Source organism: Nyctibius grandis, chromosome 3 (genome assembly GCF_013368605.1).
Source record: "Nyctibius grandis isolate bNycGra1 chromosome 3, bNycGra1.pri, whole genome shotgun sequence".
NCBI classification, from domain to species: domain Eukaryota; kingdom Metazoa; phylum Chordata; class Aves; order Nyctibiiformes; family Nyctibiidae; genus Nyctibius; species Nyctibius grandis.
The window spans coordinates 14,339,493-14,367,111 of NC_090660.1; the positions used below are offsets into that span (position 1 = coordinate 14,339,493).

General features: G+C 44.3%; 1 protein-coding gene across 2 annotated transcripts in view; it reads right to left on the minus strand.

Moving 5' to 3' along the window:
* Positions 1 to 27,619, minus strand: part of RREB1 (ras responsive element binding protein 1) — a 125,478-nt gene that overhangs the window by 13,643 nt on the left and 84,216 nt on the right. For both annotated transcript variants that reach the window (XM_068396693.1, XM_068396694.1), the window contains exons 7-9: positions 26,800 to 26,939; positions 12,545 to 12,734; positions 8,017 to 10,759 (exon numbers count right to left, since the gene is read on the minus strand). In XM_068396693.1, coding sequence (XP_068252794.1) covers positions 8,017 to 10,759; positions 12,545 to 12,734; positions 26,800 to 26,939 — 3,073 coding nt within the window. The remainder of the gene's footprint in view (positions 1 to 8,016; positions 10,760 to 12,544; positions 12,735 to 26,799; positions 26,940 to 27,619) is intronic.

The window sequence follows — 27,619 nt, forward strand, 5'->3', positions numbered from 1 at the left end:
TCTGCATGGGAGCCCCAAGCACACTACTCACCCACATTTTAAAACCAGCATAAAAAGAGTAATGACCCCATTTTAAACGAAGCTACAGTTCCAAATCGTTAATTTACTACCACTGATTTTTAAATTCGTTTTTCTTGGACAATGGAGGGAGACCACAGGTCCAAAGCTGCTGAATGATTCTGGACCATGATTAAACACCACTTGGCAAAGCCAGTCAGAAACACTAAGCTGTGCTATAAAGTGCACACAGTAACCATATAACAGTATAGGATGTGGGCTGCTTCTTTGCTGTCTAAAGCTGCAATTTGAAGACACAAAGCATTTGACAGCAAAGCCAATTTCAACAGCATGTATCCCCAGCGCCTCCCAGGAGATGCTGCCAACTCCACACCTCAGCTGCACCAATGTGCTCTGTTAGGGCTGTACTGCCAGCCAGATCCGGGAACTGATCTCACGACTGCCGGTCCCTCCCCTTGCCCTTTTCATTTTTTTGGGGCAGCTGGGTCACCTACAGCTATGGGGATGAACAGCTGGGAACAGGTCGAGCCAGTATGGCCAAGAAATGCTTTGTGTTATCCAACCGTGGCCCAAGGCTCTGTCTGCCCAAGGCAGGTCGAACCACTCTGACCAGCCCAGTGCTGGCTGCTAAGAACAACATCTATGTTCCACCAAAGTCCTACTCATCCTACCTGCTGCGCCAATGCTCATCTGAGTGGCTTTAGAAACACTTGCCTCCTCACCTCACTGACCAGCTCAGCTGCGTTAGGATCCCTCTGACTAAAAAGAAAGTTTTCAACAGACCCAAGTAGGACATTTTAGTTTCATTCTGCTGTGAATATCGCCAGAGGTGAGCACTTTCAGAGCCCTTTCTTCAGACTTTTGTTCTGCAAGGGGATCATGTTATAACATGAGTCTTCCTCTCTCACGCTGCAGCCATCTGTTGTCTGCATAGGCAGGACGAGCCCACGTGACACCCCAGATACCTTGCTACAGCCCTGCGAAGTTACAGGCTGTTAACATGGTAACAAGGCAACTTAGTCTCTTCATGATAGGCAAGATCAAATCACGTCGTAACATGTCCCCAGCACAGCAGATTTTAATGCCAGACTAGTACTGAGACCTGTATTACGACATTTGAATCACTTCAAGGCAACCTGCTGTATGAAAAGAAGAAGGATGAGAGAGGCTGAGAAGACAGCAGACTTTCCCAAGCAAACTGGAGCTTGGAAACGTAAGAGGAAAATCCTGTGCAGACTTCTGTGCAATCTGATCAGCAGCTACCCTGAGGTTGAGAGTAACAACTCATTTGTAACTACCCTGACGCACGGAGCCAGCTTCTTGCTGCTTTTACATTTGTTACTTCAACAACTCTCCTGTGAAACTGACTCAAAGTGACACAAAGTGACCCTGTCTCTCCTGGAGGTGTGAAGACCTTATAGCAATGGCTCCCTTGTGCAAACACTTTTCAGGCAAGGGACATGTATCATCATCTGCTGAGCTTCCTTCTTGCATTCATCCCATTTGATCAGCACAGAAAAACGCCGAGTGGCTGCATTCACCCTTGGCTTCATGTCAGCTTGTCCTTTCTGACTAAATGCCACTCGCCTGCCTACAACAAAGCCTTGTGTGATCTGACAGTCAATCTTCTTCGCTGCTAAACTCTCAAAACAGAGGGGGCAATCTGATGGCAGGTGAGCTTCAATGCAGATGAATATAAGGTAAAACACCTCTGGAAAAAAGAATCTAAAACATGCCTAGGTGATGCTGTATGTGGTACTGGCAGGTATATTCAGGCAGGAGGTCTCAGAGCCATTGCTAACAGCTCTCCAGCATCACTGGCTTGGCCTGCAGCAGCAGCCAAACTAAAGCCAAGAACCACTGGGTACCATGAGCAAGGGTACTGAGAGCAAGACCAAGGGTGTCCCTTCGCTGCTCCATAAAGCCCTGGTGTGCCCTTGTTTCAGGTGGTGTGTGCACTTCTGGTCTCCACACCACAGGAAGGAGATAGTTATGTTGCAGATGGCACACAGCAAACCTGATCCAAGCGATGGGGCAGCTGCCCAGCGAGAAGACACCAGAAATGCTCATGCTTCTCATTTTGAAGGAGAGAAGGGGGTGTTACAATTGAGGTTTACAGATCGTGAAGGCAGCTGAGAAGGCGTGCACAGAACTGTAATTCACCAAATCCTGCAATACTGGAACTAAGGGGGCTCTCTGAAACCAGCAGGGGATCAGCTGAAAACAGATTAAAAAATAGTTCCTTACACAGCAGGTAGTGAACTTCTGGAGCTTGACGCCAGATGAGGTTGGAGGCAGACAGCATCAGCGGGTTCAGAAAGCAAACGGAGAGACTTGCAGACAGCAGGTCCATAAACAGGTAGTAAAGGGAGCAGGCAGGGATGTGCCTTCTAACACGCAACCCTAATGCAGCAGTTGTGGATGCTGATAGAGCATTAAGAGGAACAGACCGCAGGAAGTGGCTGGGCCCACAGGCTCACCCTAAATAGCACAGCCTACTGCTACCACTGGAGACACGAGTACTTGTCTGCATGTACCACTGCTCTAACGCGGCAGGGCACTTCGCACGTCCTTACGCTTCGCTTGTCTGCAGCGCTCTGTCCGACCGAACACAACTGGGGATTGCTGTCCTGAACAGCTGGGAAGGAGTGCACGTGCCACTGGGAGATACAGAATCCTCTTGCTTAGACTGGGGGATAAGCACATTTCTCCTCAGGTAGCAGCTGGCAAACCCAGGTTTGTGTAAATTCTGTCAGACCTGGTAGAAAAGAACACGTTTTTGACAGGGGAAGGGCTTCTGGCCTGACACAAGAAAAAAGTGTATCTATCTGTCCTTCTAATGTGTAACAAGAAATGTCTTCATTTTTTTCCCTTTTCCCCCTTTACTGCTTGCTGACCGACTACAACATCCTGACTGCAAGCTCCTCAACAGCAGGGTCTCTCCTGAGATGTCTATCACCCGTGTGAATTTGACACAACTTCCATCAAAGCCACGGGGCATCCTTCTGTTGACTTCAGTGGAATCAAGCCCCATATGTTGAATAAGCAATCAACGACTTCCCCAAAGGAGAAAGTTTTCCATGTCTGTAGTTCATTTAAATGACTAGAACAAGGGAAGGGACTGAGTGCAGGAAGAGTTGAAAGAAAAGCTAGGATCATGGAGTGCAATGAGGAAAGCGGTCCTGCAAGACATCTTCATGATGAAGAGACTGTGAGGACAGTTACTTGTAAAAGGAGACCAGCTCTTGTCACGCCTTCCACCTCACACCCAAAACCTCCGAACACACACAACCTGCCTCCCAGCCAGCAGCTTCTTTGATACAACATTGTGGGTAAGTTTCTCACTTTAATCTTCCACAAGTTGGTTCTGTTCTAATTAACATCTCAACCCATATGAGGTATTCCCTGCATCTTGCAGACATCTCAGGCGCTGTTTCTTTCTCTTAATTTTCTTCCAGTGTCAGCACAACTTTTTAGAAGCGTGAAGGCACTGCTTTTTGTAGGCTTTCAAGTCACTCTTTCTTTTTATATGCCTGCTAAGTCAACCATAAATTTATGGTTACGAATACCACCACCTTCTGTACTTTTATTTGGCTTCGTTCACAATGCAAATACAAAACAGAACTTCAAAGTCGCGCAGAAATCCTTTTGCTTCATGATAGCCCAATTCCTTTCCACATTTATTTTCAAGCATGCAATGACAGGATTAGTTGGCGATTAATTACTTGAAACTCAACCTGCATCTCAGGTCACAATTTTCTCATATTTGCAGCCTTTAAAACTTGCGTATCAACCCAATATTTGTCATACAAACCAATACTTCAGACAAATAAGATATTCTTCTTTCCACACAAACGTCCTAGTTGGAGGTCTCAAAACCCAAACAAAAATGCTGCTTCTTGCACAAACTCCAACCCCCCCACCCCAAGTTACAGTCCTATTCCCAAATGCTTTCCAAAAATGTCACCTTTAAAGGAACAAAAAAGATCATTCAAAAAAGCAGTATTCTCTGCTTTCTGTATTGTCCCTTAAAGGCAACTGCTCTTCTGATAAAACATACTTACTCACTGGAGGGTAACCTGAACAGTCAGTTTAAACTGACTGCAATGTGCAATGTGATTTGATTTTTTATTAACTTTTCCCATAAGAATGGTCACAGCCTGGACTAAAATGCATCTGTGCCTACACATTGACTCAGAACTGACTGTAAAACTTGGTTAACAGCACAGCAGGACTAGCCTAGGCTGGACACTTAATAGAAGCCAGTCATCTGAAGGGAGTCTTTTTCAACATAAAGGGTCATCTAAAAAGTCACAGCATGTACTAAGATCATTCCTTAATTAAGATATCTCCTGGCACTGTTGTCCTAGTGGAAACATATTATCGCCATGGTAAGGAGAAATGTTGCAAAGTAAAGACAACTACAATTTCACTGTGACTTAAGTCATAAAACCAAAGAATAAAAATTTCTCCAGTCCTTTTTTTTTAATGACTTGTGTCTTCCAATCAACCGGAAACATTCAGGTTCATGGGCTAGGTGTAACTGTAGTCTATTTATTACTTTATTTTGTTTATAGATCTTTTCTTGTCCAGTTCATTCTTGTTGTAACAGCAGAACAAAACAAAACCCCCTGCCATTAAACCTCACCTTCTACAAAAAATAATCTTGGGCCAAATAAGAACTGGCAGTATCACTTGGAAAATATCCTCAAGTGATTCTCTGCAAACAGATTTAGGTTATCTATAACAAACTAATGGTCAAAAAAGACCATTATTTTAATTTTATATTGAACCTAGTCTGATGCACATGCCATAAAAGGAGCAAAATTAACCGCACCACCTGCAGGGCACATCTTACTTGCCGCCCTGAGAATTAAAAAAGTCAAGAGCAGGAGGGAAGAGTAAAAAAGAAAGGCAAACTGAGTTGAACATAGAAGAGTAAATTAAACAATACAGACATCAAGAGAAAGAAAGTATTAAAAGCAAGTGTTCAAGCATGTTCAAACAAAACACAGGTACTGTGTTAAACACTGTATAAAATCAAGCTATGCCAAATCCCCAGTGCCCCACTTGTGAGCTTTGCGTTAAGATAAAAACTGGCAAGGAAGGTGTATGCTTCTTCAGGGAAATGCTTTTGAACTAAAAAACACACAGTGGTGTTGAGACAAGAATAAGCAGGGTGAAAGCTTTCATGAGAGAGACTTTTGGTTGCATGAGGGATGTGGGTTACTGGTGGCATGTGTGCTTTTGCACTTTCACAAAAGGTAAATATGATCCTGACACCGCATGGAAGGAGTTCTCCATGTCAGAATTTTATTGAACGTGAAAGACACACTTGCAAAAATCTTTTCATGTCTGTATAAACACAGTAGTTTAAAACTGGTAATATATAGATACTACTTAAATGCTCAAAATTATACACCTTTTCCTCAACCATGCTCACTCATTATTAGCTTAGACCACTTACACAAATTACTCCAATAACAACTTCCCTACAAATGGATGGAGAAGAGCTCGCTGCCACATTTTAGCTCAAACAACTGCCTTGTTATTTTGACAGCAGCATACTACAGAAATCCAGGAGCATGGACCAGCTTGCCTGCAGTGATTCCCTATGAAGCAGATACCCAACACATGCAGTTTGGAAGCAGATCATCAGGACTCTCACCTATCCCATTCATATCACACTCACCTATCACACTCTTGGCCCCTTCTCTCCCCAGGTCACGGAGTACCCATCAAGCTCAGACAATCAAGTTCCCCTTTTCTCTTTACAGTAAGATTAGCGAACAGAATTTTTTCCTAACTTCTTTCAAAAAACAGAGCTATCTAACAAGCACTGTCTGTGCCACAGGTGGGGACAGAAATGGTGCGTTGCACTATGACACCGTAGATGCCTCCATCAGAAAACCAACTTGCCCACCTACAACACAAACCCAACAAGCTGCTTTATCTATCCTGCAGCTGCCAAACTCCTCCCATGCCACCAGCACCTGACACTCACCACAAAAACAAGGGTCTCGCTCCACCTGAATGCATTCTAGTGCTTGCTTTGGCACCACCTCCCTGGCCTAAATCTCCCCTACCTTCCTTGCTTACCTTTCGCTCTCTCCTCCAGCAAGCCTCATCTACGCTGCTGTCACAGGGAGCTGCTCCGAACTCTCAGTTTAGAAACAGAGTCCTAGTGTTACCTGAAAGGAGACGCCCCAAGGCCAGTGAAAGCTTGCTGCAGGGTGGTCCTCCAGCAAAAAGTCTCCCTCAACACTGCTCTGTCGATGATTAGAAAAGAGCTCAGTATTATCATTGCCAGAGCGCACCAAGTGGAATCTGATTATTGCCACTGCCGCAGCATCACCAAAAATGTTGTATCTGCACTGAGGATCCAGCCCTGCTACAGCCGCAGTTGCTCGCCTTCCTTGTGGAGACTGCAGCACAGGCTTTCTGAAAGGACGGTACCTCCTTCCATGCCCAGTGGTGGTAGGGGAGACAAGTTTTACCAGCGTAACTCATGGTCGAGTGCATTTTCCTGTCTTTATTAAGGGTTTACACCAGTGCTGCTACCTTGGAAGTCTGCCATCAATAAGCAGGTCAAACCCCTTAGTCTGGGAAAAGCCTCTCTATTGTTTTCTGTCTCATGAACAGCTCTTCATTAACTATATATTTTTTTTGGAGAGCTGGGTGTTAGAAAACAATTGACATGAATAAAGAGCTCTCCTTCACCACTGAAAGTAAACTGTATGCTTAATAAGATGAAATAATTTGGTCTCTGTGGGCCAGAAAACAATAGCCTCACTGTTGCACTGATACCTTTCAAGTTATGTCCTCGCATCACCCAAAGCAAACTGTAACAGGGACTGCTCCACAGCTCAGATTCCCTTTAAACCTCTTAGCTAACCTCTTTTACCTCTTCAGGTTTCCCTCTTTAGCACAGACATGAATCAGCTGCTTCAGGAAACCTCAATTCCTTCAAAAAAACGAAGTTATCTTTTATGAGGTTGTATTCAAGTCCTCTACTTTCTTACAAATATCTCTAATTTTTATTCTTTATGCCAGGAGTTGAGATTGCATAATGAAGCAAATAACATCAACAACTGTGACTGACTTAAAAGGGAGCAACAGCAAGTAGAGCTTTGTCTTCTCTCTCTCTGAGCAGGGTGAGAATCTACTAATTACTTTATTACAGCGTGGGTGGAAAAAGGAGTGAACTCCAAATCCGCACAGCATTCAATGCAGTATTTCCTTTATAGCGAAGAATGAAAAACAACCCCAAACCTAGTATAAATCTCCCTCCCCAGTTCCTCCTTTTGTTTACACCAGGTTTGAGGTTACTTACACAGTGGCACAATATTAAAGATCCCATACACATCTCCATGCCTTAGGGCATAAGCCCACCTTTAGGCATCTAGCACTGAGAAGAAACATTTCCTAGAGGCAAGCTACTACGTAATGCTCAGGATGACGTCTCTCACATCCTCCTTCTTTGATCTGTCAAATAAAAGCCACCACAAGAAAAAAAAATGCTAAACACTGTATTATTTTATTTTCCTGCCACAATTCTATACTTATTTGCTCTCATTTTTATGGATCATTTTATCATTACTGATGCAGACAAACAGCCTCTGGAAACAGCCAGACAACCCATGTACGGCACAATGAAATACCCGACACACACGTCCACCTTCAAGATAAAACAATAATAACGGAACGCCTGAAACCAGAGTCCTTTCCTAGGTACGCTAAGTTATGCCACTGAAGTCAAACGGGTTTTAGCAGTTCAATTTGCCCCCTTGCTACTCAAAGGCACAGATATTATTCCATTAGTGAAAAATTCACCACCACTACTATACAACAGCAATAGCTAGGGATTTGCAAAACAATGAAGAACACCATTCAGACATCACAGAGAGGACAAGAAAGGAAGATTCCTCCACAGGGAGGCCCTTTCATGAGGAACATCCTCAGAGGCTACAATTTACTGTGAGCACAAGGTGCTCTTACCTGTGTGAGTGAGCATGTGCCGCTGCAGGGAATTTGCCCATGGAAAGACTCGAGGACAGTAAGGACAGGGGATATTTTGCAGGCAGTCTGAGTAAGCGTTCCTCTTCCCTCTCAGCAGTTTATCTTCAGCAGTCTCCTTCTCATCCTCACTTGTTCCATTTCTGCCGCTTTCTTCCTTGAAATTGTCAGTGGACTGCAGAAACGGGCTAAATTTATTAGTGTCTGTGGTAGCCAGCATCTTCTCTATGCTGGCAAACTCCCCACTTGACTCCAGATCCACACCACTGCTAAGTTTAGGCTTATTTTTTGTTCCTTTCTTTCTACCTCTTTTCTTAGTCAAACCAGCATCGGCAACGGGAGACTGCTCTGGATCACATGCCTGAGTCAGGTCACTGGGCAGGCTGGAGTCTCTCTGAACGGTGGTCACGATTGTCACTTTTGCTTTGGCGTTCCCTGATTTGTCACACCCAGTGGAGCTGTTCACTGCCTTGGGACTAGTGTCTGCAGCCTCCGTTTTCAGCAAAGCGGGAGCAGAAGACACAGATGAAATGATCTGTGCAATGGAAGCCAGCGGTGGCAGCTCTTTAGTTACTGGAGGCTTTGGCAAGAGAGGTGGCGGTGGTGGTTTAGGCCTCAAGGGTCTCAGCAAGGCAGAATTGCCAAGGAGAGCTGGGGAAATGATTGGGACAGTCAAATGCAACGAACCTTTCAGTGGCTGGGGATGTCTGACAGCCCTGTTTTTCTCCGAGTTCCCACTGGCACCAAAAACCAAAGGACACTGCAGACAGTTATAGGCTTTATCGCTGTTCCCAGAAGCAACCAGCTCTTGATTCCTGGCTTCACATGGGACATCATCTTTATCCTTCTTCAGGGCTTTGGGGATGGACAGGTCAATAGGCTCCATGGAACAGTCATAGAGGGACAGGGGAGAAGAGCCAAACAGGTTCTCCTGCTTCACTTGCACAGCACTCAGGTTTTTGCTTTTCTGAGAGAAATCCAATGGCTCATCAAAATCCATCCGGAAGTTGCCCGTAGGTTCAAGTTTGATGGGAACGTGAGACGACGTCCCAAGTAAGAAGCCATTTTGTGGCTCCAGGAAAGGTGTCATGGACTTGCGGTCCATATAAGTGTTGTCTTCCAATAAAGGAGGGTCTGTCTGGCTTTCCTGGGCACTGCAGTCCACCGCTAAGATGTAATTCTCGATCTCCCTTTCTTGCACATGCAAGTGCTGCTTGAGGATATGGTGAATGCAATTTCTCTTGGCTGAAAAGGCTGTGCCACACTCCTTGCACTCAAACGGCTTCTTCTTCTGGCAGCCGCTGTGCGTCCTCATGTGAATGCGGAGGGCCCGGTAATGCTTCAGGTCCTCGCCACACAGCTTGCACACAGTGTCTGGGGAGCAGAAGGCATCCACCATCTCTGCGGCATTGCTGGTGACATATTCGATGTTCTTCTCTATATCCTTCCTGGTCACTTTGAGGTGCTTCTTTCGCAGGTGCCTCTCACAATTGGCTTTCACTGTGAACGGGTAGTGGCAGATTTTACAGATGTAAGGCCTCTCCCCACTGTGCGTCCGCAGGTGCCGGATCAGCGCTGCCTTGTCAGCTGCGATATAGTCACAGATGTTACACTGGTATGGGGAAATGCCCAAGTGAGAACGGATGTGAGCTCTCAGGACACCAGAGAAGGCAAACACCTGGTCACAGAAACGGCAGGGGTACAAAACTTTCCTCATGGTTGGGGCTTTCTTGTTTGCTGCCCCTGCGATGATGGCTTTGAGGTCCCCTTCTGTCACCTCTTGCTTGATCTTGGCTTCCATGCTCAGAGGCAGGAGAGCTTCAATGATGCTGTCCTGCTCCAGCTGCGTCTTCATCTCGTGCTGAGTTAAAGGCTCTACTTTGGGTTGAAGGAGCAACTGCGAGGAAGGACTTGATTTGGCTCCTGGCTGGGGGAGGTGAGAGTTGGAGGAGGACTCCACGGAGTTCTTGATCAGCCTCAGTGGGGGAGGTGGGAGGCTTGGGCTGATGCAGCCAGGGGAGGCTTGCTGGGCACTGATAAGAGGAGGAGGTGTAGAGGTTGCCACAACTGTTCGGGGCGTTACCAAAGGCTTTGGCTTCAGCGGCGGCATATGCTTGAAAATGGACTGCACAGGGACAGAAGGTGCTTTAGAAAGTGGAGGAAGACTGATCTGAGGAGGAGCAGAAGAAGCCATCTTCAAGATCTGCTGGATGTCTGCCAGCTCAATGGCAGACTCATTGGAAATGGGTTTTACCACAATACTGCTGTCAGGCTGGATGATAAAACCCTTCTGGAAAGGCTGCAACGAGAGGAGCTTTATGTTTTCTTTTGTAGGGGGAAGGACTGAAAATGACCCTCCCATAGAGGCAGCTTCCAGAGGAGAGAGGCTGAGCAGACCAGTGCTGCCGGGTTCCTGAGGTAGGTTACTCTTCAGTGCTCTGAGCCGCATTTCTTGGACCTCATCTTGTGTATTGTCCTCCTGCTTGACAGGCTTGATGTCTTTGGTGTACTGTAGGCCCAAGGATGCCATGAAGGCTTTCTGGTCTGGGTTCTCGCTGGGTGGGGTCGTGGACTGTGGCTTGTGCTTGTCTTTTCCCTGATCCACCACATGAGTTTCTGTGTGCAGTTTGAGTGCTGAAAGCATGGGGAATGCCTTGTTACACGTCTCACAAATAAATCGATGGAAGTCGCTGATGCACCTTCGCAAATTTGTTTCACACCAGACCTACAAGACATGAAAAAATAGAGTAGACATCTCAAACTAGAAATGCATCACGTGCTGCTGGAAAACTAAAACTGTTCATTCTCTCTTCCACTGCCCAAGTTAAGGAGTTTAGAGTAGCCACCACCTACCTGGCATGGAGATATTCCTGCTCCACAGCCTTTAGTCACCTAAGTGGTGCATCTAAATTAGGGGCTGATTGTCCAAAAGTTCCCTTCTATAAAGGCAAACTCCTTCAGAGGGCTATTCGGACTCTCAAATACTTTTCCATCCTGAACTTCCCTTCCAGAAACCTCTCTCACTTCACTGACAGGACAGAAGCCTCAGCAGACTATACAGCAAACTTCAGTAAGCTGGGCAGTAAGACTACCTCCTTTAGCTTTATTACTACAAAGAAAGTAGGAGGAGAGGAGAAAAAACAAAATGGCATCCAAGAAGGCAAAACAACATAAACCAACCAAAATAATATCCCCCAAAACCAAATCAATGAAACGTAGAGCCCAAAGCTGAAAGCCTTTTGGTTAGTGAAGTCTGATGACATTAATTCTCCAGAGAAAAATACTAACCTCACAAACGGATTTTATACCTATCCCTGAAAACAATCATGAATCCAAATGCTGTATCTAAATGCTACCCAGATAGCTCACATATTGCAAAGGTTCCACATCAAAGAGGAGCACAAATGATAAAATAAATAGAGGGCTGGCAAGATCTTTATATACTCTACACACTTTGTTCAGCTACTTCGTACATCTTCCCTCACAGTGCAAGCAAAATTATTACAAAAGGAAAGCCCCAACATTTAAATCCCTTAATAACTTTAAATGTCTGCCATTAATTACAAAAGAAATAAAACCAAGTTGTTTAAAAAGTTCTCTCTTCTCATTTTGTAACTTTTGCACCAAAACTCTACTAGAGTTACAGAATGACCTACATGCTCCCATGGACCAGCAGCAAATTTAAGGTCTACCACCTTGCAGCCGGAAGAGCTGGAAATCAATGCTTTAATCCAAGGAAAATAAGAAAAGTGCAGATATTGAGTAAGCATGGTCCTAATGGATTGTGCTCTTGATTTATTTCTTTTTTGTTTTTAAATAGATAAGCAGCTTCATCCAGACCCAAACCAACTAAGGCAGGCAAGGTTTGACAGAGGGAGGGATAATACCATCCAATAGATAGCTTTATGGCTCTTAGAAAAATATTTACAGACCACTCTCTGCCTTTCCCCAGTCAGTTACCCTCAAAAGCACCAAATCTTCAGAACTCACATAAGGAACGTAGTAGAAAGGTATTTGGGAGTGTTTTGTGAAGAACTCACTGAAGATGTCACCATTTAGTAAGTAAGGTGACTTCCCAAAGTTTTTCATGATAACATCTTTCACACCACAACTGTATCCTTGTTAGAGTAAATTAAAATAAATAATACCTTCCTTACCATGTGTCCTCCCTATTGATTTTAGATGTGGGATGGTTTGGGGAAGATGAGAACTAATGGGCAGGCTGGAAGGGGCAAGGATCTAACACCACCCAAGTTTTCCTTTAAAATATTTTTATAGATCTTTACACCAATAGTTATCCACTAGAACGCTGAAAAAAACCCCAAACAAATATTCTCTAGATGAAAAAAGAAAAAGGAAAGGCAGGAAGGGTTTGAAGCCTACACAGACAGTTGTAGTGTGCTCTCCACAAAATATTCTACAATCTCTGCCTCATCAAGGACAAGTCTTTCAATCAACTCAGAATGCACTTCATCAGGTGGTACCTTAAGCTATGAGGAACAGAGCATACCTGAGAAATGCGGGGGAACTTCCTACAGGAGAAGTCCGTGAATCCCAAGTCGTGGAAGCCTGCCGGAATCGAAGGGTTGTTCTGAATGAAAGGCTTTCCCATGGGATCTCTGGGAAGCTGCTTATGGATAACTGCATTATGGCGCAGTAAGCCCCGATGAGTACGAAAGGTAATACAACAGATGTCACACCTGGAAAGGAAAGGAATAAAATAGAAATGACTTACTGACTGCTGCCAGCTTAAGCACTACATTCTTCTTGCATTAGGCCAGCCTCCTTCCTCTCGCTCCATGATACTAAGAATCTGCTAAATGCAAAACAAAGCCACAGCGCGTCAAAAACCTACCACCACAGAAAGGCCATTTTCATCAGTCACTTTCGAACCAGTTTCTGGCTATTAAGTTCACTGGAAGTTCAAAGACTACAGTGCCTGAGAACTGAGCATCCCATGTGGGCAGACGACGAAGTGGCAGCTGAGATCACAGCCTTCTGACAACCTTCCCATAGTCTGACATAAAATATTTCAATGGCTTTACACTGTTTCATTTTTACTAAAAAGTACTACTAAAACAAAAGACATCCAAAAAAATCAGTGATAAGGAGAGGCTAAATCAGACCTAAGTAGCAAGCAGGTGCAAATGTATAAGTAGCATCTTTTTAACTACTGCTTAAACGTACTACTACTGCACACCACCCAAATACCCATGTGTGAATTTTCTTCACACCACCTTTCCATAAACTTTCACTGATTTTTCTCAAAGCTGTTATGAGAAATATACAGTTTCAAAAGAAAAACTAGCACTCCTTGAAGGGGAGGAGGGTCAGAGGAGGAAGACCTGAAACAGGTTTAATGCTTCTGACACACACACATCCCCTTCACAGCCAGCATGTCCCAAAGAAAAATACAGAAGCAATGTCCTTTCCTACCTACACCTTATTGGTATGATTTCTTGTTTTTCTTAAGTTCTCAAATCTCAAATTCAGCTAAACAAAAGTTTCTCACATGAAGCAGACTTGCATTAAACAATTAAAGGTATTGGAAACACATCTATGCTGCAGGCAGTAAGGACTATGCAGCAACACTTGGCCAACACATCAACAAGCAAGCCTACTGCCTTTTAAATATCTGGGATTTGAGCTCTGCAGCATGACAAGTCACATCCACTCTTCATTTAACAAGTGACACACAGTTTCACTCAGCATGGTCCCATCTGGTTACAGCTCCAGTTCGCAACCAAAGCATGAATTTCACAGAAGCAAACACTAGTGAATGTGAAGCAGTCAGATTTTGCCAGTGAGAATATTACATGTGCTAGGAGTTTTTCACATGTCTCCCCCTGCCTTAGTTCTCCCCATACTCTCTTCATCCTCCACATCAAGGAAAAGGACATGTGCCTACTCATTAAAAAAACATCCTGCAATTAGAAATGACTTCTGACAAATTCCTGAAACCACTCCCTCCCTGTCCTGTCCCTAACAAACTCCCATTGTTGTTCTTTTTATCAGTACATAAACTTCCACAGACCTTTTTTATTCCCTGAAAATGAAGAGATAACCAAGTCACCCACAAAGCAATTGGACTCATAGTCTCTGACTGGTGAAAGCAGCAAGTGTGAAGTATATGTAACACGGCCTTTGTTATCAAGGTACCCAGAAGGCTGGGACATAAATATTATGCGCTGGAAGTTTAATCTGTTTTATCTCCCCTGTCAATTCACTTGCATTCTACCTTTATAATTATTGCCAGCATAGTCCCTGCATTCCATTATATACCGAACCAGTGCCATTTACAAAGGAAACGTTTACTTAAAGAGGTTTGCTAAATATGACAACAATCTCTGGTGAGGGGTGGGGAATGCCAGCACGGAGCGCTCCTCCAGCGTCAGGATTTACGGTTCTCCTCCAGCTCACTTGGCAGCACCTATTCCGTGATGCAAAGCTTTCATCTTCAGCAATAACAAAACCACACAACCACCAAAACCGCTGGGGAAAGGAGGGCGTTAAAGGGTTAGAGCAGTCACCTGAAGAACTTGCAGGCTACTGAAGTACGTTCTTTATTAGAGGTGATGAAAATGCCACGCGTGAAAGCAAGCAGTGCTTCTGGCATGCTCCTCCTGGTATGTTAGCATACTGACAATGAGGGCTTGCAAGCAATGTTCCTGCACCACCAGGAGCACTGCCGGTGGTCTGTGGGGCCAGGCGTTTTGCAGAGGGATACAGACCCTCACCTCAAGGTGTCTTTAGGCAGCTCTGGGGTCCCCGATGTGCCTGGCCTCCCCTGGACCAGCAACCCAAAGCAGTGGCCGTGGCGGGGCAGGCACAGCTACCACTGATAGCACCACAGAGCTACTGGGAGAGCTGGCGCCTGCCACAGTACCCCCAGGATTTGGGCTGAGCAGGAGCCAGTGCTCCTGGGCAAGCAGCCAGCCCCCCCACACAGCGGGGAGGTGCACCTCGTCCATCTTACACTCCCTCACCTGCACTGGCTGTGCGACATGCTGATTTTAAGACCTGGTTTATTCAGGACTCCCATCAAAAGCTGCACTTGAGAGTAAATCTTTCAGAGCAGAGATCCGTGTGAAAGTCCTTCGCAGTACACCTGTATCAACTACTATGCCTCAGGACACTAAAAATTTGCAATTTAAAAACAGTGTTTGCCATGCAAAGGGAACTGCCTCCCCTCCCCCAAAACAAAAGTAATTTATCTTGAAAAAAGACGTACTTTCTTTCTTCTGTAATGCATAGAATTAAACACCCCTCTGTATTTTTCTCTTTCTTTCCTTAGTCTTCTCTTCTATTTTCCTTGCTGTGAGTGAAGAAGCAGCAAGCAAAAAGAGAAGTCGGGAAAAGGAATAAGCTCCTTTTCCATTTGGTCAAAAAGAAGCTCCTGGCTGAAAGAAGAAACATCCAGATAAATCACGCCTGTCATCTCCAGATGCAGACACTTCAGGGCACGTAAATGCACCGCGCCCTGGCTCATCATCTTCCCCTGGTGTCACAGTTTACAGGATCACACGGGAGCTGGAGCATGGGAAGGACCCACGGATTCCTTCCCTTTCTCCGCAGTCCAGGCACACCTGTAGAGGCGACCACAGCCTGGAGAGCTGGAATGAAAACAGGCCGAGAAAAGTCCTCCCTGGGAGACATGTGTAGCAGCCTCTGTGGGGCAGGCACCCCAGGCGACCAGGCAGCCTGGTGGGCTCCAGTGCCCACACCGCTCACCAAGGACAAGGGAGGTCATTGTAAATCCACTCCTGATGCCGAGGGGTGCCACCGCGCTGCCAGCTCAGGAGGTCTCTCAGGCTCTGCAGACCTCACTTGAGCTTGTCAGTCCTCGCTACAGATGCGAGCTATTTAAAATACATGGCCCATTTGCCCTTGTGCGTGCACATTTTTTTCGTGTGTGTGTTTTTGTTGAGTTCCCTCCCCCTCACCTCAAGTAGGAAGGGAGTCCAAATTTCCCCCAAATGACATGACTTGAGCTTTGAATACAATTAGCAATGCAGATGCAGATATGGACGTGTACCATCTCCAGGAAAAACTTAGAGGTACTAAGCTTCAAAACCTAACTAGTTAAGGCAAGCATCATGCTGCATTGACTAGGACTTGTGTTAATTTAAAATGGAGTAAGCTGCCATGCCTAGCAACACATTAACTGGAAGCAATTTTTTTTAAGGAAGCCTACCATTAATTTCTCTGTTTTGTCATCAGTACTATTTTCCATCTTTAGGTAGTGTCAATGCCTACTGTATTTTTAAATCTAAAACTACAGTCTAAGGAGGACAAGAGAAAGGAATCCTAGGTGATATGAACATTTTTTTCATCTTGCTTAAATTGCTGTAAAAGCAAAAGTTAAATAATTGTGGGAAGTCTGAAAAGTCCAGTATATCAAATAAAGCATCTGAAACATATGGTAATACTTTGCTCATGATGAACCTTAAAAAAAACAAAACACCAAAAAAAACCCCCCCTCCTTACAATTTCACAAGTCTGCCCATGTGTAGTGCCAAGTCAAACACGGATGGTATGGCTGCAGAGAACAGAGATGGGAACAGGTTCTGAGGCTGTTGGCAGAACAGGCAGAGCAACAGCTCAACACCTGAGAGAAGATAAAATTACTCTACTTGCAAGGTAAATTTCCAGATGTAGCAAATAAAAGCTGCTGTGTTATCATGCGATTGCTAGTCTTGGCCACAGTTTTCCATTTTTCTATAAATACGATTACAGAGCAGAGCGAAGCAAGCTGTTCAGTTCCAAGCACAGAGATTCAATTATAAGCAAAAAGGGAAAAACTGCTTTTAGCAGCTAAAACCACTTTAAAATGAGCTTCATTCTCAATTGCTTTTACATTTTGGAATCATTCGTATCTGCACAATGTGAACGTAATACTAGAACTCTGGCTCACTGGCAGAGGTGTACAAAGCGAGTGGGTGAGAAAACAAAACTGCTAAAACACAAAAGCAGAACTGAAATGTAACTGTGCGACGACAGTGCAATGACCAGGCTGACCTTGGTGCTCAGGTCACGTATCACACCAGGCGAGTCTGTTTAATTATTACTATACCAGTGTACCTTTTTCTTTTTTTTTAAATGCAGAGAGGGTCTCTGTATAAAAACACAGCATTAAAAAGCTTACTACTAAAATAAGTCAGTGTTCTTGAAATCTGTAATGCTAATTAGGATACAAAAGCATTTTAACAGGCTCTAAGAAATAGTCAATGCTTTGTGCAGCTTGTTCAAGAGGCAAGCCATGGTTTGCTACACTTAATGACAAGCGGCACCTATGCAAGAAAAGTTTACATAAGCCATGCCTGTTGCCTTGAGTTACACTCTCCTCTGAGCCAATTCCAATTTGTCAGCAATGGAAATAACTTATTTTCTTTAAGAAAAGGGAAGACATTTCAGAAAGGTAAAGCAGAGCCAAATTTCAAGCAAAATTAATCAATCTTGATTTTGAGTTAGGGTAATGCAGTCACAAACATTCAATCCTTCTAAATTTTCTATTTCAGTAGTCAAGATACAAATGCCAAATATTTATATCCATCATTCTGTTACCAAGAAATTAAACAAACATTATGCTCTGCACTACCTGAGACTGGAGGTGGGAAAGGGAAAGTGACAATGACATTTAGCATTTTTCTACTTGTAGTTCTGAAACCACACAAGAGCAGACCAAAACCTGAAGGTTTCACCCATGCAGTTCACTAACACTATGTTGCCCATGTTGTGGACATCAACAAATAAACCCAGTGTTAATTTCTAGGCCTTATGTAAAATAAAAAGCTTGGTACCATTTTGTTCCTTTCCTATCTGTGCTCTTTAGCAACTGCCACAAACAGAAGCAAGGAAAACAAAACAAGAATGAAACATATCCTGAGACAGAAGTCATTACTACACAGTTATGTTATTAAGTAATCTAACTCCTCCCACTGAAATCCCTAATACGTACCATACATAAATTTCCACCCTTGTCATTATTATTCTCCTTTCTGTCTCACATTATTTGCAGAATTAATGTGGCTCTCCTTACGAGAAAATAAAATTCTATCTGACCTAAAAACAATACAACTGAGCAGAAGAGAAAGATGGGCAATTCCCTGCCATTGACTCGTGTCTGCACCAGGGATGGGAGCAGGCTCCCAGCCTCCACACTGGTAACGTGCACTGCAGAGGAGGCTGACAGGGAGGGGGAGATGGAGAAAGGATGATTTTAAACATAAGGGCTTTCACCACCTATGAAGAAAAACTAGCAGGCTACAGACATACTCCCCTTCAGGAAACAATTTCTTTTCTTCTCTCTCACTTCTTTTGGGGCAAGGCGAAGGAAGGGAGATGAGAGAGAGCAAATTAGTTTCTGCTCCTGTGCAACCCCACCCAGGTTCAGATACTCATCTCCTTTTGGATGAAAAACCCTTCCTGGCCTCCACGCCCAGAGCCCTGGGAAATAACATCCAACAGCTGCACTAATCTCTCCCACTTGCTGCAGATGAGTGATGGAAAAGCAGCAATGCTGCGAACGCTGCTCCTGCCTCCCTCCCAGAGATCCCTGTGGGTCCTCCCGCTGTCCTGCCATGACCGTTCCTGCCTCCTTCCCCCGCAGCATCACAGCTTGTCTGACCCCGAAGGACCTGCTGCTCTCCCATCTCCACCTCACCCAATGCTATGGGTCACTGCCGAAACTGCAAGCGGCACAGTAGCACTGGGAGTCAACTCCCTGCCAGGCGCGACGGGCTGGAGAGGCTCCCCTCCCCTTTCCCAGCGCGTAGGGGAACAGACACAGCTCACCAGAAGTTCAGTGCATGCTGCTTCACCTCCTCAGCAAAGGCGGGACTTTTCTTTCAACTTCTCCTCCCTCCCACCTCCCCACTGGCTGTCCAACTTTGTTACCAACATGTCCCGTCGCTCCCTTTAATCCTCTCCCTCAAAGAAGCCACCCTTGGGTGCAGCAGAGGCTGAATCACTCTATTAATAGACGGCTGCACAATGCTATGTGCATTCCTACGGCCACGCTGTGGTCCAGGGGAGAAAAGTACCGCGTAGGAGCCAGGGCAGATCTGATATAAACCAGGGTGATGTCGTGCTTGAGAAACTTGTCGGCATGCTGCAGAGCCAGTGTCCATACTGGCATATCGTGACTCCCACAGAGTAACTCAAGTGAAGTTCACCGCTATAAGGCATGAGCCATCCTGTGACACCTTTTAACTTTCTTTGTGTGTGAGCAAAAAAAAAGCAGGGAAAAATATTTCACTTCTTCCCAACACTGTAATGAATTGCATGGACCAGCAGCACTTCAGCAGTGCCAGATTTAAACACCTCTGCCCCAGTGGAACAGCAGCCTACCCTACCATTTACTTCAACAGAATTAACATGCAACTAAGAACAAATAAAGGGAAAATGGAGATGGCCTGCAGACACTTGCACAAAGAGAATAGTTCATTTTCTCATAATGACTTTTTTACTTAATAAAGGTCAAAGTTTTAAAAACCAGAAGTGTCAAGAAATTGCCTGGACAGAATCACAGAGCAAGAGCTGAAGATCAACATATATAACAATGAAGGGTTTAATAATTAGGGCAAGCATACCTGAGGAGGAAAAAAAGCATGACCAGTACAGTCCTCTACAGCTACCAAAATTGGAAGCTGCACAGCATCAAGAATAAAAGTCATTATTTGTTCACACGAACTCAAGTGGACCTTCTGGTATTCTTTCGGGGCAAGAAAAGGAAAGCTCTTCCTGCCTTCTAACACGTCTTTCAAATATGGAAGCCAAGTACTTGTGTAGTTTTAAAATTAATGGCAAGAGTTAAAAAAAAAAATAAATCTATGCGTCTACCATGTTGTAAAAGTAACACCACTTTTCACAGGTAACATAAGAAGAAACACTTTGTCTACCCTATAACCACCCACTGATGACAACAAGGCTCACAAATAGGTGCAGCCGAATCTGGACTGAACACCCTTGCCCTTATGGACATTCGCAGGTAAGCTGTGCTCAGCACGCAGATGTGACTGCTAACACCATGAGCAGCAGCCAGCACTTTGAGAGAGCCTGCATATAAACAAACCCTGGTCATCAGGATCAGGCAGGCATGCTAATAACCTATTTTGGCTCAGCCCTCTTTCCCTCCTGTATTCCCTTTTACGAGAAGCTTTCCTTTACAGTCAGCTTTGCATTTTACCCACTTTCTATTCTTGCAACCGAGCTAAGATATTCAACACCATGTGACACACCACACAGTTTCACATGAGAGCGTCACTCCCTGTGTCCATTCACCATCTGATATTTTTACCCGGCTGCTCTGGATTCCCAGTCTCCTCACACAATGAGCTCCCTGATGTGAGCTGACGACTTCTAGGCCAGCGTTGGACTCGCACTGCTCTTCAGATGTTCCCCATCTCTCTTTTCTGAACAGAAACTTCAGAAAGCACTTAAAATGCCGTTCTAGTCTGCTTTTGCAAGCCAGCATACAGACAGATGCTCAACCCACTGATTTTACTTCTCCATTTGCTCACTAAAAGGATGCATTCACCAGCTTGCTTGCATAACCTCTCCTCTGCCTTAACAACATTAAGAGTTGCATTGTACCCCAGCATAATTTTGGTCCTAGCATTTACCAGAGCTGGCTTTCGTCATCACCAGCTGGCTCATGGAATTGCTCCTGCACTGAAAATGCTGCCAACAGAGATCACAATTCGGTTCCTAGTTCCTATCAGCAAGACACCAAGCAAGCAGCTTGCAGAGCAAAGCAGGAGAGTCAGCCGAACTGCAATGCCACTCAACTGACCCTTGTATGCCTCCATCCTTGGCTATGACAAGTCTTGTAGCATTGACTCTGTTAATACTCAGTAACTCTACCAGCAGTTCCTACCTAAACTACCCTTGCTGGTACAATCTCAAACAATGACTAAGAAGGGAAGTATCAGGGTCAAAGTATAGTGTGCCAAAACCAAAGGTCAAGGAGGTCCATGAGCACGTCTGTGCTGGAATGCACTCCATCTCTCTCCCGGTACTCAACAATAGTGCAGGATACAACAACCTCAGACTTATCCAGCTGCATTAGAAGAGGACAACGTTTCATATTTTGAAGTACTAACAAGGAATGAGACTTATCTATGTGCACACCAACAGTTGTGACAGAGATGGAAAAGTAGGATGAAATTTCACAATGCTGCATGAAGACTACTTCTCATTCACGCTTCAAGTTGCTTCCAGTAACAGTAGTGTCAACTACTAGCAAAAAACTTCCTCTCCCCACCACAAAACCATAGTTCTGTCTCACAAGTAATATAAATTGCAAACAACATTTAGTTTTCAAACATATTCATTCTTCTAAGTTTGCAATGTCACTACACTCTCTTCCCGCAAAATGCTGACCACGTGTAGAAAGCAACGTGCTTGACAACAACGAAGTCAGCACTATTATTCCCTACTATATAAAGAGAGAAAAGATAGAAAGTGAATTCCTAAAGTTGCTTAAGCAGGCATTGGCAAAAACAAGAATGAAACTTAAGGGGCTTTTTCTGGTGGTTTTTTTTTTTTTCCTTTTATATCCTGTACAATGTACTTTTACTCAGTCACATTGCTGCTCCGTACACAACTTAGTCTTGTACTAGTTTTTTCTACTGGTGCTAATGATTGAGATTTCAAATTTACATTGATTTATTTTCTTGGCTATTTTATCTCCCCAAAGCCGATGTGCAGAACTGCCCTGAAGAACAGTATCTGGGCAACAAACATGTAATATTCTAAGTAGTTGGAATTATTTTTGCTCAAAATCCACTTCCTTTTGTCTTGACTTAAATGGGGCTGCTCACGTGCATTGGCTAAAATGATTTGAGATTGGGACATAGGTCCGGGTGCCTTGCAGCATCCCACCACCTGACACCATGCACTGAAGAATGGGGATGTGCTGCCAAAGGGGGAAACCTGGTGACCAGCCCGACTGAATCGCAAGCTGCACGTGACATCTTGTGAAACAATTTACCCAGAGAGTCCAGGAGACCATTCCTAGGGCATTTAAGTTGTCCACTCCTGAGTGAAGCCAGGTAACACCAAGACACAATGACAGCATTTTCCACCTGGGTGTGTTTTCAGAAACAAGAGCTCAGAGTGTTTACCCTGGCAAAACTGGAGGCAGATGACAACAGACACCAATGGTCAGGGTGTCTCGACACTTTCCATTCCAGGACCCGAGCTCTTCTGTTGCTACGCCTGTTACCAATCTACCAGTTCAAAACAACAGCTTCCCATGGTGGCATTCAACCTCTAGCCAACTTGACTTTACAAGTTTCAGCAAAACCTGGGTAGGCTGTTTTGAAAAACAAGGTAGGCTCTGAATGGCTTTTGGTTTTCTTTGGAAGCTCTACAGAAGCACATACTCCTGGGGCAAGAGAACTGCTTTTGCTGTCCTGGGATTTGGCAAGTTACAAAGCGTAATATATTATATCACTGTTTGGACATGCTCTGTAAAAGGTCAAAAAACTTAATCTACTCTGAATCCACTCATGTCAACAGGCATCTACTGGTTCTGGTCACCAGGTCAGTTCAGTGACTGAGGCAGACAGTGGTTTTCATACTGTGCAATGTCTATTTATTTCTTGTCTCCTATAAAAAAGTTAGCAAAAACAAATCCCATAACTGAAGGCAATGCCACACTGAACCAAATGTGATCAGGAAGCCCCCATAACACTCATTAAGATCCCGGCTTTTACCATGTTCAAACTGCACAACTATCCTTGCTGAGAACTGATGTTGAAACATGTCTCTAAGAAAGGACATAACTGCAATGTTATCATCACCTCCCTACGGGCAGATAAGCGGGCATGACAGGCAGCATAAATATCTCCTTGCTGCTGTGAGGAAGGAAAAATGAAAAAACTTTTCGTTGTTGGTACAGAAAGCACTGTAAGAAGCCTCCTGGAGAAGAAGGAGAGGAAATATAAAGGGTATGCTCTGGTTGAAGTGAAACCCAACAGAGGAATTTTATAGTGCATGCACTTTTTTAAAAGCCACACGTTTTACTTTAAGCCTGTCTCACTGTACTTGCCAAAGGAAAGAGGAGAAACCTCACACAGTGCCTCGAGAGGTTTCTCCCCAGGAAATCTTCACATCTCCTTTGCTTGCACCACTGATGTGGCTCAGAGCTGTCAGGCGACCTTTACAAGCACATTACCATGTCTGACAGCAACCGGCCACCACAAAAGTTGCCAGAGAAGTTACCCTGCTCCATGAGGTTTCTCATTTTCCCTATTGGCTGCACAGCGTTTCAGCGCTCTGCTAATTATATCAACACTCAGATACAAACTCACCAAAATAGGTGGTGTCCTGAGGACCCAGCTGCAGGGAAACATACGTCGTCTTTAAATAATCCAGGTAGAGAGGCGAAGGGGGTCAGAAAACGCCCCTGGGTCACCTCCCACTGCTAATGGGGACTGCAGACAACCTTGCTGGGACCAGCTCATGTCACTAATTAGGGTGCAGGTCCCAGGGCTTCAAATGGACAGAGGCTCACCAGGGGGGGTAATGCCATGAAGGAGATGCAGTGCCGCAGCTCACTGTCAGCGAGACAAAGGGCCCTATTATTGCTCCCAAGAGCAGGGCAGTTCTTACCGTAATTAGGAGACAAAGATGCACGATTCAGGATTTTACATAATCAAGGGATACTCTCCCAAGTGGGAGCCCCTCTCACACAATCAGTGGATTAAGTATTGTTTATTCTGCTGCAAGTAAACAATGAGGAGGGGCTTTACATAAAAAAGCACTACTGGGGAAGACAGTTCGGGGTGTCTTTTCATCTGACTTTGAACAGCTAACCCTGTGATTTAAAGATGTTCATTTGACAGTATCTGGAAGGGTAATGGCCCACCCTGTAAATTAGCTGCTCACATACTGAGCCGGGGGCTGCCAGACATCCTTACCTTTTCTGCTACTTAGCAGAGGGGGGCCAGGACGGACAGACGCTCTGGGGGTAAGAGGCTGTATTCACACAACAGCACTACAATGGCAGGATTAAAGGACCACAAGGAAGCCAGTCAGAAGCTCCTGCATACCCCGGCACTTTGCTGCTGCTGGGGATGCACCCCTGAAGGGATGTTCGTACCACTGTCAAGGGAATGCATGCTGCTGCTGCATCGCTCCAGAGCCGATGTCCGCAATCATTTTTACACTAACCACTGGGGGAGCAAAAAGGGGTTGGATGTTTGCCCTGTGGTTTACAAAGAAAGGCACGGATAGGCAGACTGAGCATCACTTCTTTTTGGTCATGACAAAACAGTCTGTGCTGGGCTACCTACAGCGGTAGTTCCAAACTGCCAGACCCACAGTGTCTGGCTCTGGGATGCACATCTGATACCTGCCTCACAGAAGTCCCGATCAAGTGACTCTACTTTTACAATACTGGCAATAAAAAGAGACTGAGGGTGTTCTGCTCCCTGCCCTTTGCTCATAACACAGCTGCTACGCTTTTTTGTTTGTTTGACCTTTAAGGAGAGTTCTTCCTCCTTGTCTTCTACAATAAGGAAACACCAGGATTTGATGAACGCCTTCTAACGTTTTGCAATTTGCTCTCCTGCCACGAGCACACCCATACACACCTGCCTCCTGCTCTGATACTCTAGCAAAATATTCTGTTTTCTTCATCTCTTTCACTCAAAAAACCACCCCTAAGCCTCACCAAGAGGAATAATTTCAGTCACATGAACTCAGGACTGAGAATGGCATGCCACACTTGGCATATCTTGTTGACTCCTACAAACCGTCTTGCAGAACCCTGGAAACCAGGGGATTACAGCCCCTGCCTGCCAAGGATTTTAACCCATTTCCTTTGGGCTGAAAGAGTCATGCTCTGGACAGAGCCCAGACTGCTCTGCTTACCAGAGGATTTTCTGTTAGCTTGGGCCAAGCAGACAGTGTCATTTGACTTGTCTAGACTGGGACAAAAGGTGTGTTTTAAACCAGATAGGCAAGGCAAGTTGCATTTGAATATGTTAGCTGACCAGGGAGAACCACAGATTCCTTGTCCTGGCCTATCTCCTCTGACATGCCTTAAATTGCTAAAGCAAATATTTGACAAAAACCCCTTTACCATTGTCTAGACAAGTCTATAAAGACCAGCATCCCAGCACCACCCTTAACTCATGCCCACAGAGCTTGACAATTGTAGCTTTGATTTAGGGACACATTTTAGTCTTCGTTGCTCAAAACAATCAAGGGTAGCAAAATCCATTTCAGGAGAATATTATCCAAAAGCAAGTCTCCTAATTCTAGAGAGAGAGTTGCATGAAGAGGAACAGCATGTTTGCACAGACAGTGTGTCTTTCTGTCTTGCCGCAGCAGACTGCAAAGATACCAGGCTAGAAGGGTATCTATTCTGTTATCTTTTACCCATCACTCAAAGCAAGAGAATCCACATCTCCACTCAGCTCCATGTCATATTACTCTGCAAAGAGGTTGTATCTTCATAGAAGCTTCAAAATGAGACAAACGCCAGGATAAGCCTAATATGACAGCTGCTTTCTCTAAAGTGTAAAGTGTATGGCAAAATTATCTCAGACTCCTTTTGGGGGGGGTTGCAGAGGTCTTACCAGAGAACAGCTGTTTCAGTTTTGCTCTATAACAAAAATTTACTTCTTTTACTTCAGAAACAGCAAACTCCATTTAATTAACTACTATATGCTGGACCAAGTTTAAGAAAGAGCTTTCCAACTCCTTTCCCCAATAATTACAGCACTTACAATGCCTTTAAAAAAATGTTTTTACATGTATTTACCAAGGTTTTCTAATTTTTTTTAAAAAAAGGAAAATTTAATAGAATGAATCCCATTTAATAGAATGGGATGGCTCTGCTCCATCCCATTCTGTTAATAAATTGTATTCAGGAGAGAGTGTTGACACTTTGAGATGCTGAATTCTGCACCGTTTCGAAAAGATCATTAAAGGGTCCAATGTGCCAAAATAAGCTTAAAACACTGACTAGCTTCTACAAATGGACAATCTGCTTTTCTAAAATAGCAGCTTTTCTATGTGTTTAAACTAGACTTGGAGTATCTCTTATATCTTCATGTATCTGGCTCTACATTTTTCTATGGTAAAAAACAGGAAATAAGAAAGTATCAAGAGTCCCAGGGACAATTACTTGAACCAAAACACAACACCCAAGCACCTTCCCAAACAATTAATAACTAATTTTCCCTTGTTAAGAGAAGCTGATTTAAGCCAAAATCCAAATCATTCCTTAACATCAACAGGGAGAAAAGCATAACACATTTTATTGAAAGTCTGGAACCAGAAACTCATCTATCTTCACTTACTCCCATGACAGACAAAACCTTTATATCCATCTGCCGCCTTCTCCCCAAGCAGAAGAATCTCACAGGTTGGTACTTGAATACTTTTATCAAGTTTTACTTCATGTTTTAAGCATCTTTAGTTTTACTTGTTAAGATTTTGCAATGTTGGCATTTTACAGTTTTACGTAACAACAGTGATGGGTTTGGAGGGGAGGAAGGGGTGCTTTAATTTCTTCTAAAAACATTCCCAGATATTAACTGGCAAGATTTCCTGTATTTGCAAAAAAAAAATAAAATAAAGTCCTACAGCACCCTGGTGAGACAAGATGAGGCAGAAACATTTTAAAATCTGTTCAAAATCACAAAGGGGGCAGTTAACAGTGCAGGGAGCTGAATGGCTCCTGCCCCTCCCCAGCAGGCTCCCTCAGGCCATGTGGTGACTAGAAACACTCTCAGGACTATTTCTTACCTCAGTGAATTATCTGGATGTGTCTCCATGTGGGACTCCAGTCCATACTTGCAAAAAAAATCTTTGAAACACACTGGACAATGATAAACTTCCTCCTCAGCCTTCTTATCCCCTTCACCAGAGTGACCATCCTCGACAACCTTCAAAGAGAGGGGAAAAACCTCACTAGAACAAATTTGAAGCAAAAAAACAAAAATACAATCAATTTGAAGTCCTTCTCTTAAGAACGAAGCAGCGGGCTTCATCCATGATTTTGCTGCAGGCGACCAGAAATGAGTCATTTCAGCAATATAGACAGGGTGAGCGACAGAGCCTCCGTGCGTGTGTGAGAACGTGGCCGACAGAAAAGGAGGCTCAGTAGGAGATAAAGTGTGCGGCTCAGTCACTGATACATTAGTTCTACTGAGAAACTGCGATCTGAACAGCTTATAAACCCGTATGTTTATATACCACTGAACTAGCATTCCTCCCCCTTCAGAAAACCAGGCAAGCTGTCAGCCTCAATTATTTATGCCACTGAGATACTGCCAACTCCTAACTCAAGTGGTTCAGGGAAAAGTAATGAACTTCTGCATGTTTTCTATAGCCCTCTTCTGATTACAGGGAGAAAAGCATGCACAGAAACAAGGGATACTGAGCTAAATGGAACTGCTACTAGCTTGCCATTTAGAGATAGCAAGTGGAAAGGGTCAAGTTAAGTTTGGCAGCCACCATACATTTTGTATAAATGACTGAAATGCACTAAAATATTTCATAAACAAAACCCTAATGGAAATGTCTAGCCTTGAAATAAATATTTGCTGGTTGCTCTTGCAACTCC